General features: G+C 54.2%; 4 protein-coding genes across 4 annotated transcripts; 2 read left to right on the top strand and 2 right to left on the bottom strand.

The window, feature by feature from the left end:
* Window positions 1-1,049: 1,049 nt before the first annotated feature.
* On the bottom strand, window positions 1,050-2,223 carry NCS57_00698100 (uncharacterized protein; the record flags this gene model as incomplete). The annotated part of the gene is made up of 2 exons (XM_053056847.1): window positions 1,050-1,545; window positions 1,598-2,223. 2 exons carry the CDS (start codon window positions 2,221-2,223, stop codon window positions 1,050-1,052), a joined length of 1,122 nt encoding a protein of 373 aa, XP_052913042.1.
* A 1,856-nt stretch (window positions 2,224-4,079) lies between these two features.
* On the top strand, window positions 4,080-5,822 carry NCS57_00698000 (RRM domain-containing protein; the record flags this gene model as incomplete). Its single annotated transcript, XM_053056846.1, has 6 exons — window positions 4,080-4,304; window positions 4,354-4,383; window positions 5,169-5,333; window positions 5,385-5,458; window positions 5,506-5,767; window positions 5,820-5,822. 6 exons carry the CDS (start codon window positions 4,080-4,082, stop codon window positions 5,820-5,822), a joined length of 759 nt encoding a protein of 252 aa, XP_052913041.1.
* A 791-nt stretch (window positions 5,823-6,613) lies between these two features.
* Window positions 6,614-7,496, bottom strand: NCS57_00697900 (CS domain-containing protein; the record flags this gene model as incomplete). The annotated part of the gene is made up of 3 exons (XM_053056845.1): window positions 6,614-6,840; window positions 6,895-7,287; window positions 7,472-7,496. 3 exons carry the CDS (start codon window positions 7,494-7,496, stop codon window positions 6,614-6,616), a joined length of 645 nt encoding a protein of 214 aa, XP_052913040.1.
* Window positions 7,497-8,133: 637 nt separating this feature from the next.
* Window positions 8,134-9,386, top strand: NCS57_00697800 (uncharacterized protein; the record flags this gene model as incomplete). Its single annotated transcript, XM_053056844.1, has 2 exons — window positions 8,134-8,680; window positions 8,751-9,386. The coding sequence occupies exons 1-2, from the start codon at window positions 8,633-8,635 to the stop codon at window positions 9,384-9,386; spliced, it is 684 nt and encodes a 227-aa protein (XP_052913039.1). The 5' UTR covers window positions 8,134-8,632.
* Between the last annotated feature and the right edge of the window lie 6,510 nt (window positions 9,387-15,896).

Genomic DNA, 15,896 nt, shown 5'->3' with positions numbered 1-15,896 from the left:
ACTTCCTCGGCGCCCTGTAAGGCCATCAAGATCGGTTGTTGGTGTCCGGCGACTGGACCTTGTTCGTTGGTACAGGCACTAACTGCCGAGTGCTTCATCACATGCTTTCAATAGTTCCTCTACTTTCTGCGTTGCATTCCTCGTTTCTTTTCCAATGATGGATCACTTTCAGCTGCATTCTGAGCTTGTTGCGTGGCTGTTCTCTTCCAGTTTGTTCAACTCCAAGACTCAACATCAAACATATCCCATCATGAGACGAGACGTCCCTTCCGACATCATGTGCCCCGGAATGCTCCGAACTCGAATCATCCCAATGCCTTTGCCGTTTCTCAACCGAAGCTCTGTGGAATCAGGCGGACTTTCAAGTCCGGATACTTAATCATCCAATAGCCGCGGGCGCAAATCCTCTCCCCGCAGTCACAGCAACACTTTGGCTCGGGTTGGACAGCCGCGTTAACCACCCGACGCCCATGATGACATGTCAAAGAGTCCAGCCCGCTCCAGTGCCGCTCATCACGGTCGGAAACAACCCTTACACTCCCGGAACTCTCATGATCTGCACCAGATCTGTGCATCCGACCCCCTTTGACCCCGGCACTCATGCATCCCCCGCCATCCATCAAAACTCCAGCCAAGGTAAACCGCGGCTTACTCTGCTTCACATCACCACGCCTCACAACTACATGTCGCCCGAGCCCACACGGCATAAGCCCAAGTCTGCCACGTTCTGCACGAATGCCGCCATGTTTGCCTAGTCACACAGGGGTTAAACCATTCTCTGGTCAGCTCGTATGCCACCATGATATATTCTACTCGGGGAAAAGACGTCATCCCTCCTCCTGTGGAGGATTGGCAAGGCAACGGATCGCCATGGAGAACCTGCTCGCGCCTCTCGCTTGTGGTGTCACTGGCGTGAGGTCAGCAGCAGGGCTCGGCTTGCCTCTGGATGGTCTGTTCCCCGGCGAGCTCAACAAGTGAGTACTCGACGAAATCCCAGATACTCGATCTTCTAGACTCTACATGCTCCATGCGCCAGTCTTCCCAAGAGCTCAAGATCCAGACTTTTCCTCGGCCGGGGTCTCCTCTGCTGAGGCCTCCTCAGCTGGAGTCTCGGCTGGTGTGTCTTCTGCTGGTGTATCGGCGCCTGGAGTGCCAAAGTTCGATGTGCCGTGTAGTGCAGCCAGACGAGCGTCTTCCTTCTCTGATCGGATAGCTTCTGTCTCCTTCCTGAGCTTCTCCAGGTTCCACACGTCGTCGTCGTCGTCGTCTGTGGCCTCTGAATCGTCCTCGTCTCTCCACTTGCCACTCTCGAAGAGGGCACGTCCAGTGTTTTCCTTAGCCTTGCGCAACTGTTCCTCGGCGGCCTTCTTGTCCAGACGCTCCTTCTTCCATTTGGCAAAAGTCTCGGGCGTCACCGGCGTCAAATCGCCAGTCAACTTGTGTCGCTCCGACTCCAGGAAGTCTTCCAGCGTCAGGGTCTTGAGTGGCGACTTGTCCAGGAGTGCCTTTTCGGCCGCTCTCTGTTCCTTGGTCTTCAGAACGAATCTGTATCCAATTAGCATGCTTGGTATTACATATCAAGACAAGGTATACATACCCAGGGGGGAGAGCATGCTTGTACATGCACTTGTCGCCGCCATTGGGACAAATCCAGAACCAGCCGTATTTGCCATCCTCAATGGCCTCGATAAAGTACTTGCACACCTTGTCGGTGGTTGTCCGTTGGTTACCCTTCTTGGACAGAACAACCTTTCGAAGCTTCTCTTCATCCCAGTCTGCAGAAGTCTCGGCCTTCTTAGTTTCCTCCTCTTCTTTCCGGGTGTCGCTGTACAGGTTCTTCTTCTCCGTCTTGCGCTCGATGGCAAGATCGTGTGCAAACTTGCACTTCCTTCCCTTCTCACAGTTGCCTTTCTTGTAAAAGATGCATACAACTGTCTTGGGGTCCACGCCGAAAGGCACCTTCTGAACCTGAGCGGGCTTGTTCAACAATGCCTCTGTCTCCCTACGGGCCTCCTCGGCGGCCTTCTTCTCGCGCTCTCGGGCTTCCTTCTCAGCCTGCTTACGCTTCTCCTCAGCGCTACCACTGTTCTTGAGGTTCGCCGACATACGGGCAATTTCCTTCTTGGCAGCACCACCCTTTTTATTCTTCATACCAAAAGTCCGGTCCTCGACCGACTTGGTCGCCTTTTTGGGGGCGGGCTCCTTGCCCTTCTTGGGAGGCATGATGGGCGGTCGGTGGCGGGGTAATCGTTCGAAGTAAAGACGAGCGGGAGGCGCTCAACAGTCGATTCGATCGAAAATCGTTTCCGGTGCCGTGTTTCCCAGGTTTCCCAGTTGTGCAAAGCCGAAACCAATGCCGCCAGATGGGAAAAAAGATGGGTGTTAAAGATTGCTGATAGTTGGTGGGCTGGGCTGTCTTGGGTGGAGGATGAAGTCACAATGAGTCACGTGCGAGGCAGTCCTGCCCAAGACTTTTTTTTTGGTGGATTCGTCCCCAGGCTGCGAGTCGTGGGTCAGATTCTGGCGGGCAGTCCGGCGCCAGTTGGCACGAGTACGTACCTCTCGAAGCCCCTAACGTGACGCTTACCTCAGTGGTCGAAGCAACCAAAGCTCCATCTGGCCAGTTGGATAGCTCCCATCACTATCTACAGATTCGCGTGCACTCGAGTTCCGTCGTCTTCGTTGAATTTGCAGACATCGCATTTACGTGCGCAGGCCATTCTGTCAATTACAGATATTACTGGTAAACAACGAGCCCCAGTGCCCGTATCGCGCAAAGCAGTCGCTGACCTCATGAAGCTCCCAGTACCAACCGTCCTCTCTCGATCCCTCGATTCAACCGCAACGATGATTTCCGACGGCGATCTTTACCGACTGGCCATCTTTTTCGGCACTACATCAATGATTCTCATTGTCGTCTATCATTTCCTCGAGATCAACGCCGTGAAAGAGGTCGAGGCTCCGAAGAAGGGAAGCTCCAAGCAAGCTGCGCTATGATGGCCTTGCGCCATGGTTGATAGCGCATTGTACAATTTCACCATTGGGACATTTATTCTGCAGAAGAGGGCTGCTCGGCGTTAAAGGAAATTGTTGAAAGATTCGAGTCCATTCTGGACCTAGACAAAAGATCGATGCAATAAGGGGGAGAATCACTCAGAGGGTTGCGTGGCAGCGAAGGTTCCGGTTTTCGACACACCCGTATTACATACGACGCGTTTTCGACGGCTGCATCTACAAAGGATGAGCTTCAAAGACAGCCTGGCTAGGGACTCGGAGTGCGCCAGAGCATAACCTCAAAGTCTCTTGAAAGCGATCTCACATTGTTCGTTACCTCGGACCGATTCCATAGCAACCCAAACAAGCTATTTTCGTCCAACCTCTCTTTCATCAACATTTCCCTCTTTGTTATTACAATTCCAATGACCTTGCATGAAACCCAGAGGTCTCTGCGAGCTGGCCATCGTTGGTGTTGTCCTTTCAATGCATCAGGCCTCCATCCCATCCACTGATTGGCGCTGCATGTTGTCGTTGTGGCGATTTGTGGCTAAGCACGACCCAAAGTAGACTAGCGCACCGGCGACGCCTTAAGCGACCCGCGTGCCTGCGCGCTCAGCTCCTTAGGCAGGCGCCGGAAGGAGCAAGAAGCAACGCCCACCCCGTGTTTTTCTACGCATCTGTCCCTCTCTCTAACTCCCTCTTCTCCTCCTCCATCTTTCAACCCAACTCCAAACAAAGCACGCCCACATCTCAAAACTTCTTCTTCTTTCACCGGCCCGCCTTAATCCCTGCGCGCCGTTTCTTTCATCCCTTTCAATCACCCGAACGCACGTTGCGAACACCTTTCTCTTCTTTCACACCTTGCGACTCTACGCGCCGTCGTTGACATCAAGCCTTTGTCATCGCCTCATTTCCGCATCGCGCCTTTGACACCAGACAAAACGTGTCATTCGATCTACCTGCTGATCTGACCGCTATATCAGCCAGAACAGCATCGATCCTCGACCCGAAAGGCATACCATTGCCTCTCATCTTTTTTTCATTGACCCAACATCACCAACATTTTCACACCAACAAACACAATGTCTGGCAAGCTCGACCAAGCTCTTGAGGACATCACTCAGGCCCAGCGCCGCAGCGCTCGCCGTCGCAACAACCCGCGCCGTTCCACCGGACGCCCCGCCGCAGCCGCGCCTGTCGGAGGTATCCAGAAGAACTCGAAGCCCGCTCGCGGTGCTGGCGCAAAGCCCGTTCCGGCAAAGGCGACCCCCACCAACAGTGACAGCAAGATTATCGTCAGCAATCTGGTAAGATTCCCAACCGCTCTTGGCATGGCCCCTCACTAACGCGTCACAGCCTAAGGACGTCTCGGAGCAGCAGATTAAGGTATGTCTCCGCTGTGGCTCTTGATGCCCCGGACTTTGTTCGACCTGTTCTTCATCGCCGCTCTCCTTTTTGCCTTTCGACGTCGCGTCTTATCGGCTAGTCTATCGACTCAGCCCGCTGGCCCGGAGCTATCGGACGCCCATTCTCCTTCCTCGACGAAAAGTGCCTGGAACATGGTAACTGTCGGAAGTTGAGAACATCCTTGTCGCGCGATGATTTCGCAGGAAATGCCTGGTCAGCTTTCCTTGCTTGTAGAGCGCCGACTCCAACGGATAGAGGCTTGTCGAAACGATATGCGCATTCCACCAGCCACGGCCAGCGATTTCCTTCGGATGAAACCGTCTTTGAAATCCCGCGCCGACTTCAGCGAGCAAGCAGTGAGCACATGCACAGAATCCTCGAGGATCCGGAGTATTCGATCATCCCTCGGCCATATGCGAACTTGGGCTTTTAGAAACATGTCGTTCGTCTTTCTGGCAGTTGATCTGTCGAGTTACTACACCGGTATAGAACTTGGGCTGGGATCCCGAGATGTGGGCTGTGCTTTTGAAATGAGAACCGTGTGGGTGGTCTCTCATGCTCCAACTGATCACCAAAGCCCCAGGTGGGCAACGAGGATTCTAGCATCGGCTTACTGCTCTGCTCGCTGGCCACCCGCCCGCAATGACTGCCAAACCCTGGCGACGTAAAACTCTCCCGGAACTGGAACGATCGAGGCTCGAAGACGGAATGGCGGTTATCGTACAACTACACTTCGGAAGACTAACACTGTTTCCCCCCGATAGGAGTATTTCGTCCAGTCCGTTGGTCCCATCAAGCGAGTCGAGATCTCCTACGGTCCCAACTCGCAAAGCCGTGGTATCGCCAACGTGACCTTCCACAAGTCGGACGGCGCCAGCAAGGCCTTCCAGAAACTGAACGGTCTTTTGGTTGACAACCGACCTATCAAGGTACGTTCTGGTTAACCCCAATGCTTTCCACAATCTCTCTAACTTGAATAGATCGAGATCGTTGTCGGAGCCGCCCAGGCCGACAAGGTCATCCCTGCTGTCAAGACTCTCGCTGAGCGCACCACGTAAGCTAATTCACATGAGACCGAGAACTGCGCTAACAAGCAAATAGCCAGCCCAAGGCTCAGCCCAAGTCGGCGGCTGCTGACAAGCACAACGCTGGCGCTGCCAAGGGTGGTGCTGCCAAGGGAGCTGCCGCCAACAAGAAGCGCCGTGGTCGCAACAACCGTCCCGCGAAGAAGACTCGCGAGGAGCTCGACTCAGAGATGAACGACTACTTCGACGCTGCGGCCAACCCCGAGGCCAGCAACGCGGCTGCTCCAGCCCCGGCACCAGCTGCCGCTGGCGGCGATGCTGACATGGATGGTATTGCTGTATGTACTTGATGCTATACTTGTCGACGAACGAAGCTAACCACGACGATAGTGAGCAATTTACGCGAGAAAGAAGGGTATTGCGAGAAATAATTAATAAACATCAAAAACAAGTTGCTATTTGGCACATGCTGAGGAGCAAGGACACGCTGGGTTCCCCATGGTTACTGTCACAACAGATTGTTTTTGAGGGAGAGGAAGAGGGACACTCCGAGGTCGGATAACGGGGCAGCTGGTTTTGCATTTGTTATTGCTTTTTGATCTCATTCTACTCCCTCGTCCTGCTCCCTGTCGACGAAAGCCCGGTCCAAACCTTTTCCTAATGGGCACCAGACCTGACCTGGTGCTGAGCCGGGCTGAGCAGGTGAAATGTATAATAGATGGAATAAGACAAGGTTCCACGCATTTGCTTTGCCGACGTGATTTATGTAAAGTTTAAACGTTAGAAAGGACCAACTTGTATTGCGAGTTGTCAACCAGTTGCCGGTTGTGAGTGAGAGTTATCTGTAGCAAAGCCATCTACAACAAAAGCCATGTCTCATAGAGTGTAGATTCAGCCAGCCTTGAAACGAGAACCAAGACATTGAACAAGAGGCTCTGGCGCAACACAGCAGCATTTCACCAAGACGACAAGAGTTTCACGGCACACACGAAATTACACCGAGCCATCAAGGAGACATTATTACTTTATACTTTTTCCATTTTTTTCTCCATATCGAAACGGGCAGTGCATTTTCAACGATGGATCCGTAAGAACCAAGTAGCACAACGCCTAAGCCACCCCGCCTGATCCAGTTGTTAAGAGATGCTCCTCTCGATCGCAGCAACAAACATTCGTGCTTCCATTTAGTCCTTCTTCTCGGTGGCCGCAGGGGCAGCGGCGGCAGCAGCGGGCTTGTCAGCCTCCTTCTTGTCGTCGCCCTCAAGAGCGGGCATGTCCTCGTCGTCATCATCGTCACCCTCATCGTCGTCGCCTGCTCCCTCAGCACCGGGGAAACCAGCACCGCCTCCGAGCTTGGAGAAGTCGATGCCGCCAAAGTCACCACCCATGTCGCCCATACCGGGCATGCCGTCTGTTGTATCCGGTTAGCTTCATGCTGCGCAGCGGTTATCTCAGGTTCACTCACTCATGCCGCCAAACTGAGAGAAGTCGTCCTCGGGAGCCTCGTTCTGCTCATCCTCGTCGACCCACTTGTCAAAGTCGGTCTTGAGGAAGTGAACACGCTTGGATTCCTTGAGCAACCGAGGCCAGTACTCCTCCTTGAGCTCCTTCTTGTGAAGCTTGATCTCAATGTTCTTGGCAGTGTGGTTGATCTTGCTCTCGGCGGGGTCGATCTCGCCCCAAAACTCGAGCTCGACGTGGTACTTCCTCTTGAGAGTGGATGAGGTGCCGGTGAAGTTGAGGCTGGTGGGCTTGAGGTCGAGGGTGAGGCCATCCTTGGGCACGTCGGGGACCGTGAGGGTCAGGTAGATGAAGTTCTTGGCGGGGTCGGCGACGGAGGATCGCTGGGCCCAGAGGACTGCGGGGAGAGGGGTTAGCGAGTGCTTCGAAACATTGACACGGAGCGTGAGGAGATGCGATCAGGATGAAGCAATCCCAAGGCAGGTCTTGCTAATTGTCGGTGGGCGCGGCGACAGAGAGCAGGACCGGGCCCGGGAGGGGGAGGCTGGCGATAACACAAGACAGGGCTGTAGGTGACATACCTTCGGGGAAGACAGTGTCAGCCATTGTGATGAAGAGTGTGGGAAAAAGTCGTCAAAGGGTATCTCAAAGTTTTAAGTCAAGAAGGAAAAAAAACAGAGAGAAGGAGAAAGGGCGGTTTGTCGATGATGCAGTAGCAGGGTGAAGAAGAGTAGAGTGGATGAGTTTTTGGTGGGCGGAGGAGATGCAGGTTTAGCTCAGGCGGCCCCCTTCTGTATTAGCTGTACGGTAGGTCTAGGTAGCAGGGAGCACTCCGCCCGCTGTGAGGCTTGGACGGTCCCGTTGTTTGCTGAAAGAGAAGGCGGCGTAGAATGTGTGAGAAGGGGACAGAACGGCATCGCAGCTGAGGGGCAGCTGATGCGGGTGTACCTTCTCGCACTGCCGAACCACCGCGGGAGCCAAGGTACCGCCCTAGCGCATTGGAGAGAGGTGCCCGCTCTGACGTTGTCACTCCCTGGGTACCGCCCCTCTCCACTATTTCCGGGCTGGAGCTCCTAGAAGATGCTGGAGGGAGCTTGGATCCATTGCTTGGTCACCTGAAGCGGACATGATGCATAGGAGACAATTAGGTTTGACATATGTTTCCAGAAACTCTAGATACTATCACAATCAACTCAATCTGGCCTGGCATTCCTGGTTTGTCTTCTCTCAACATCCCCGGCCACGGCAGCCTAGCCTAGAGCCTGCCTGGGCGGTCGACCCGTTCTACACGCGCCCGGCATGTGGATGGCGGGGTAACTGTGCCAGGCACCACCGGCGCAGGCCACAGCGATTCCTTCAGTGGATAAGCCGCCCGTGGTCCCCTGTATGTCCGCCTCCCGTCGGGCCAATCAAATCGCCGTCCTGCCGCCCTCCTTTCGTCAGCCTCGAGGCTTGGGCTGGTGTGGTCGAGCCTCACCACCATGACCCAACATCATCCAACGACGAGCTGCGACTGACTCGACGACTAGCGAGACGATATCGAGCCGCCTTATCGGTTTGTGCGAGGCGAGAATTCTACTCTATCTGAGAAGAACACTGTTCTACCGTTTGCGGCCGAGTTGAACACACCTGAGCCATTTGCTCCGCTCGCTGGCCATCTCCAGTTGCGTCATTGGCGCGGCCATTATAGCTTATCACGAACCCTTCGCTCGACTCCTCCTCACTACCTCCCGATCGCCACCATGGAGACATTCAGGTCTCTCTTTGCCAAGCCTGATCCCCAGGCCCAGGTATGCTCAGGATTACACACGTCCTGCCATGGCGTGACCCCGTGCTAACCTGCCACCGTTGCCTCGGTAGATGCGCAAGTGCAATGCGTTGATGCGCCAAAACATCCGCAAGATCGATCGAGACATTGCCTCAGTCAAGCAAGTCGAAGCCAAGACCAGGAACCTCATCATCCAGGCCGACCGTCGAGGCCAGCGCGATCCGGCCCGCGCCAAGCAGGCCCAGCAGGAGGTCCGGGATTTTGCGCGCGAGCTCGTCCGGGCGCGCAAGACGTCGGCGCGGCTCGTCACGTCCAAGGCGCAGCTCAACTCTGTGCAGATGCAGGTCAACGAGGCGTTTGCGGTACGCAAGATTGAGGGCTCGATCCGGGCGAGCGTGGGCATCATGAAGGACGTCAACACGCTGATCCGACTTCCGGAGCTGGCGGGCACCATGCAGGAGCTGAGCGTGGAGCTAATGAAGGCGGGAATCATTGAGGAGATGGTGGAGGACTCGCTGCCCGCCGATGGGGATATGCTGATGGAGGACGAGGAGGCCGAGGGAGAAGTGGACAAGGTGCTGGGCGAGATCCTCAAGGACCGCGAGCCCAAGCTGCCCGTGGCGCCTGTGCCAGAGCCGCAGAAGCCCCAGGAGGAGGAGGAGGAAGAGGAGGATGCCGAGGCTATGATGGACCAGATGCGCAACCGATTAGAGGCTCTGCGGAGCTGAGGCGTGGTGGGAAGGGTCGGTCATCTGAGTTTCATCTCGTTGGATGTTTATTGTCATGGGAGGAGTCGGGGTGTCTGGCGCTGTTTCATATTTTGGTATACACTCGATTATACGGCTGCTCTACGTGTCAGAGCCCAAGACTGTGTTGCTCACGTATTTGGTGTACGCTTGGTTATGCACATATACATGGCGATGCGCCAGACTCTGCTCGAGACCAGTATTCAGGTCTTGAATGTTGCGCGAAACAACTCACATTGGTTCTGTAACACTCAAGGAGTTGCCATATACTTGTCCACTTGCTATGTATGCCAACTAGATCAAGACCCAGGCCATATGCACATGTCGGTATCTCGCTAGGGACGTCAGCTCCGGGGGCTATGTATTTCCCATACGGGCAATCGAATATTAGGCTATGACTTGTAACGTCAAGGGTTTTCTTCGTGCAAGTCCATTTGGTGAATCAGGGTGGCTTGGGAGGAATAAGATTGGGTGTTATGAGAACGGCAAGACTTCACAGCCAGTCTTTCATGCATGGCAACGATATTTCTTAATCTCACTGAAGTGGCGCCGGTCATTCTATTCTCAACAACACTTCTTGAAAATTAATGACCTATCCTAGTCAAAGGGGATAAGAACAGGCTCTCATCCTCCCTCTGTAGTGTTATGTAGGGAGAAGGAGGCGTGTTAGGTGATAATATGAACAACCTGGTAAGTATACGGAGATGATGGTAGTATGGCCGAATGACTCTATTGTACTAGAGTCCTAAATAGACGTTCATGTCTCGGACTCTGCAGATTTGAGATATGTGATTGCGAATTGTTATGGCTTTCATCTTCCTGTGTTTGTTCGATGAATTACAACCGCGAATCCACTCAAGCAACTATACATTACCAAAACTCAACAACCGGCAGAATTGACGTGACTGCCAAGCATACAAGCTATTATCAACGAATTACATATAACACATAGTAAATGAACGACTGCGACGCGGATAGGCCAATGTGGATGAGAACGACTCAACATTCACCTACCCTGGAGCCAGTGCCCGATCCGAGCTGGCCTCAATCTCAACATTACAGAAAGTTCGTGCGCAAAAGTAGGTACAAACCCTCATCATGCAGGGGCAATGCGGTTGGAATTGATTTCTCATGCTCGTCGAAAGAGCTGAACATGTCATGAGACTTGAACAGCATGACGTAGTTGACACGACACAGTTGGGCTGCGAGGTTTGTAGATGGCCTCACCGCAACAGTGAAACCCAAACAAAACAACTGGCAGATTTAACCGAGCGGTCACTGGAACGGAACGACATATCACATCTTGAATGCAATCTCTCAAAAGTCTTTTTTCTCTCTGAGTCATTCAGGCAAACAAGGGTAGCTGCGTCTGGTCTGCAAGGGACAGTTGGTGTCGTGTAAGTCGAGCCAGCGCAGAGACGAGATGAAAACCCCCGACGCAGAAACAGCACAGCAGAATTGCTAGGGTTAGGGCAGCACAGCTTTCAGAGGAGAGTTTAATATCCCCTGCAGAGTCTGGGAAATAGAGAACCAAACGTTTTGGCCGCAGGGGAAGAAAGGGCGGTTTCAAAAGGCGGTATGCGTCTTGTTTATATGTATGGCGCACGCAAGACGATGCGGTGAAGCAGTGACAGTGACGGGGGGGGAACTCTGTGGGTTGCAGTGAAAGCCGAAACAAGCACGAGCTGGATCGGTGAAGCAAAAAGAGAGGGCATATGCAAGCTGCGGCAGAGCCGGCAAGGCTGCATGCACTGCATCGCATCGCAGCGCATCGGACGGGAAGGGCGTGTCGTTATGGTGCAGCAACCATTTTACCCGGCAGTTTCGTATGGTCCCGGCCCAGAGGATTTTTTTCGCGATCATAACTGACCGCCTCTGGAAGTGATATCGAGAGTTTGGGAGTTGATAGCTCACAAACACTTGAGAATATCGAGGCGGCAACCCAGCTGAGAAACTCGTCTACGATTGATCTTATTCCCCCCTGCACTTGAAGCAAACACCATGCCTCCCCCTTACTCATACTCAACAGACAGCAAACTCCCGCCTCATTTATCCCTGCAAACAGGAGCGGGCACTAAAAATCCCCCTCCTCTCCCGGCCGTGTCCCTCCCGGACCCGGGGTCCGCGTGGGTGAATCCCTTGGCTGAGGGACGCTCGGCTGTGATGCGGCGCGTGGGGGGAGACAAGAGAAAGGGTTTCCGGGAGCCAGCCTCATCAACCGTCGCGGGATGAGAGAAAGCGTCCCCGTAAACGGGATGCGAGATGATCGGGAAGGGGGCACAAGCACCTGATCCGAGCCTAATGCTTCATCCTGGCTTGCTTCAATCAACGGGATGGCGTTTGATCCCGCGCATCAAGGGGCGCCGCCAATGAGATGCTGCACATTTGGTGTTTGAGAAGAGAGATAACAACTGAGGAAACTAATCCCCAGATACATCACACACACAAACGACCAAAACACGGCTTGGGGGCGGCAGCCTCAAGCGGGTGGTTGCTTTGCTTTGCTTGCTTCTTGCTGCCAGATAAGGAGAGACAACATAACAGCCTCGCTGACTTCGGGCTGCCCGTCAAGGAAACCCCACGAAAAAGTGACCACCCCACGAAGCCATACCTAGGATGCCCCCACACACGCCTTGTTTGCTAGACGTGGTATGCTTCAGATGGGCAGACTCAGATTGGGTCACGGGCATCAGCAGATTGGCAAAGGGACCGTCGGGACGAAAAAGGGCCCTGCATCATGAATTAGGCACGACATCCATATTGAATGGAACCCGCGGGAGGAGCAGCGGCAGCATCGCCGTGTCAGTCTCACCCAAGGGCGTGGGCGCCGATGACGGCATCATGGACGTGGCCATGATATGAGGCGGGAACCGTCATGTCCCCGAGCATGTCCCCGAACTGCGTGCTTCTGACAGTATCATGATTTCAAAGGACGCCCTGTTTGCTGGCGACATGCCATCATCATCGAAGACGGCGATGCAAACCTGGCCAAGGAACACGGGAAACCAATCAAGCAGGCAAACAGCAAGAAAGCCCAAGATATTGGCAGCCAGCACAGTGGTTGCTGGCAACAGGCGAAAACAACCATGTGACCTACCAAGCCGCAATCAAAGATGACGAGGCGCTGCTGGCTGAGTGCCGTCATCACCAACCAGGCTGCGCTGAAAGATTGGTTTATCAGCCCCAATAAGCAAACCGCAGTTGAAGTGTGACTGTTGCCCCGGTGGCTAAGGACACAAGAAAGCATACACCCTCCGCGTCTGCCTGCCAACCTGTAACGAAGCATTTCAGGGTGACAAGCCATCGTTACGCGCCCAAGGCACGTCTCGTGACGGGGGAGTAAACGTTGCCATCTCGTCGGGAGCTGACAGCACCGAGCCAATCTCACAGCGAAAACGGCGGTGCGAGATGCGATAGGAGGATATTAACAGGCTGACACCGTATCAATATTCTGATGCTATTTCTGGGCGCCCGACGCGACGACCAGTGAAAGGAGCAATAGTTGCACCGTATTCGTGGCTCGCCGTATTACGGGTGCAACCAGCGGTAGACAGCCACTTCGCTTTCGCATGCATTCCTCTGCCAGTGATACTTGTACCTTGTCAGTAAGACGCAGGCACTTCAACTCGAACCGGATTCAAAGATGACATGAGCGCAAGGCAACATCTTGACGATGCCTCTGCCGACGTCATCGCTGACCGGATACCCTCAACGGGAACTTGATCGCGATCCCCCCATTTGGATCTGTTCGCAACATTGTCAAAACGGGCAATCAAGCGCTGGAGGTCGTGGCGTAGGCGGCGCTCCCACGTTGTGTGGAGTGGCTGGTGACATCTTCGGCTTCTTCCCTACAAGGGCAACCCGAATCGCCTACCTTGCCATGTGGCTCTAAACAAGAACGGATTGTCGATAGTGGCTTTCTTGAGAGAGTCAGGAATAGCTGAGTCGCGGGGAACTGCATCGGCGATTGTTTTGATTACCGTGTCTTTGTTTTACCTTTGGGGGTTTCTGTACGAGTGTGTTTTTGCGATCTATTACGGCTTCAGTTGTTGTTGCTGTTGTTGAACGCAGTCAAGACATGAATGTCTCAACGCCTCCGGATTTCAAGAGACAAAACGGCAACTCTTATCGGCCGGAAGCCATTCCACCGTATCCTTTTTGCGGGGGATCACCAAATTAACAGACATGTCTCTGATGTCCCCAGCTGAGGCGTTGCTTGGCCGTCTCCGGGGAAATCGCAGTCATTTCCGTCTTCCTATCTTGGCTTCAACGCGAAGCTTCACCATCGACCATGGTGCGCGCCTCACGGAAACCCCGCGACCACCCCCAAGCTGTTAAGCTGTCAATCGCGTGGCAGGACCACGGTGAAGGGGGTTGACTACGCGACTCGCGATTCACCTTTTGACGATTCGGGAAGTTGGGAGCACGTCTCTCCGTTTCGCTCAAGGTTACACCGAACGGAAAAGAGGGGGCGTGCTTTACGGGCGGAATGAGATGCCCCCTTTGGGCTCTTCGGCCAAGTTTTCCCTCCAGCCGCTTTGCCCACACCCTTGATTACCCTTTTTGCCGCGGGTGCCCATTCTAGCGAGCGGGGAGGCAAAAAGTCCAACGTTGCGGTACCGCAGCACGTGGAAAATGCGGAAGCTAAGAGATCCATCCTTCCCCAGTGTTTTCCCTCAGCTTTGTCCAGTGAGACGTCGGGCCGAGGGAGCAACACAGAAGAGGAGGGCATCTGGGTTTGCGTCAATGGGGAAGGAGGCGAAAAACTCTTGCTTTCCATGACACAGAGCATCCATCTCGAACTTCCTCATCCTTCTACCGGACCTTCTACCGACCTTCTAGTGCAACCTTGCGGAACATGGTCGGTGGTCTTTGCGCCGAGCGTTGTGGCTCCCCCGTCTAAGCAGTAAAGAGAAGGTGGACGACATCGGGGAGGGTCCCGGCGAAAGGAAAAGGAAGCTCTAGAAAATTTTGACGGAGCCCCTCCGACAGTTGGTCCGTCCATCCCCATGTCAGGGGCGTGCATCTTTTTTCCTTACCAAAGAGTAAGGAGGAGAGTCAGGACCCCTGGAGGGCACGGTCAGGAAATACCCGGCTTTGGGAGCAGCGAACCGTCGGATCGGGTCCGGGGGCGGCGGCGTCTTTCCCAACGTGGAGCCGGAGCGAGTAGGGCCTTGGCCTTGAGTCGGTGGAAATTCAAAGGGGGTCTTCCTCGGGCCTTGCTTTCGTCCTGGGCTCTCTCTTACCCCGGAAGACGCTATCGCGCCCGGTAGAAAAAGGCTACATGGGGTAAACCCTCGCTCGGATCACAGGAATGTGGTCCCGAGTCGCCGGTCGGCTGGGAATGGGAGCGGGAGAGCCTGAAGTTGGAGCAAAAAATCTTGCTTAGCGAGATTTGGAGACAAAAAGCCCTTGGCAACCGACGGGACGGGTCCCCAAAAGATTGAACACCCTGCCCCCAGTCGAGATAAAGGTTTCAAATGCACCCGGTCATTCAAAGTTCCGGGAGCGGGACATGGGAATTGGCGGTGGATGAATGCTTAGGCGACTAGGGAGGGCGCGCTCGTCGGTGTGCGTGCCTTGGTTCGCGCTGATTGATTAGGAACGAAACGCGTTTCTGTCCGAAGCATATGCGGTCAATTAATCGGGCCTCGGGGAGTATTCCAGCTGAGGGGGAAGCACACACACACCGGGGGCGGCAGGACACCGCGGCAAAACACTCGGTGAAAAGCAAAGATGTCTATCGACTCGAGCGAGATAAAGGACCGGCGGTTGGATAATGTACCGAGACAGATACGGAGTACAGCTGCCAACTTTGGACAAGTATTTGTCCATGAGAGATAGAATGCGGTGCCGTGTCCGCCGCGTCTCTTCCCGTATTGCCGTGAACAGTAAACAAGAAAGCCTTCTTGAGGCAGCTGGATGTAAACACACACACACACACACACTTCTGATGGGTGGGTGATGACGCCTTCACTTCAACCGCGGCATCGCTGATGTCAGAGAAGCTGGGCAATACAACCACCCGGTGAAGGGGGGTAGGCCCTGACAACAACCAAGAAATTCATGACCGATCTCTGACCGAGGCATTGGATCCAAGGCCGCAACCCAAAACACACCCAGCTCCCAACCCCGGGCTGGCTTTTGAACCCGCGCGCGCGGGTGCGGCAGCAATTGACAAGGGTCAACCAAGGACCAGGTAACGATCCAGAAGCCGAGAAAACTCCACATCAGCGAGATTGCAAATCCCAAGTTGCTGGATTTCTTTTTTTGCCCTTGTGCTTTTGGGCCGAGGCGTTGAGCCGGAATTACCAAGGCAACCTTTTCCTACTTTTCCGTGGAATATTCCCTGTCAAAAAGGGCCAAGAACCCGGGTCTACTAATCAAGCTTGAGTAATGACTTCCCCAGACGGCACAAGGGACGGGACACAGGTATCTTGTCCCGAGATGATTTTGGGCCGGCAAATATTTTGATGCCGGGGGGTGTGAGTG

Source organism: Fusarium keratoplasticum, chromosome 5 (genome assembly GCF_025433545.1).
Source record: "Fusarium keratoplasticum isolate Fu6.1 chromosome 5, whole genome shotgun sequence".
Classification (NCBI taxonomy): Eukaryota; Fungi; Ascomycota; class Sordariomycetes; order Hypocreales; family Nectriaceae; genus Fusarium; species Fusarium keratoplasticum.
Note: the sequence above shows the minus strand (reverse complement) of the source record. Positions and strands in the feature narration are given on the sequence as shown.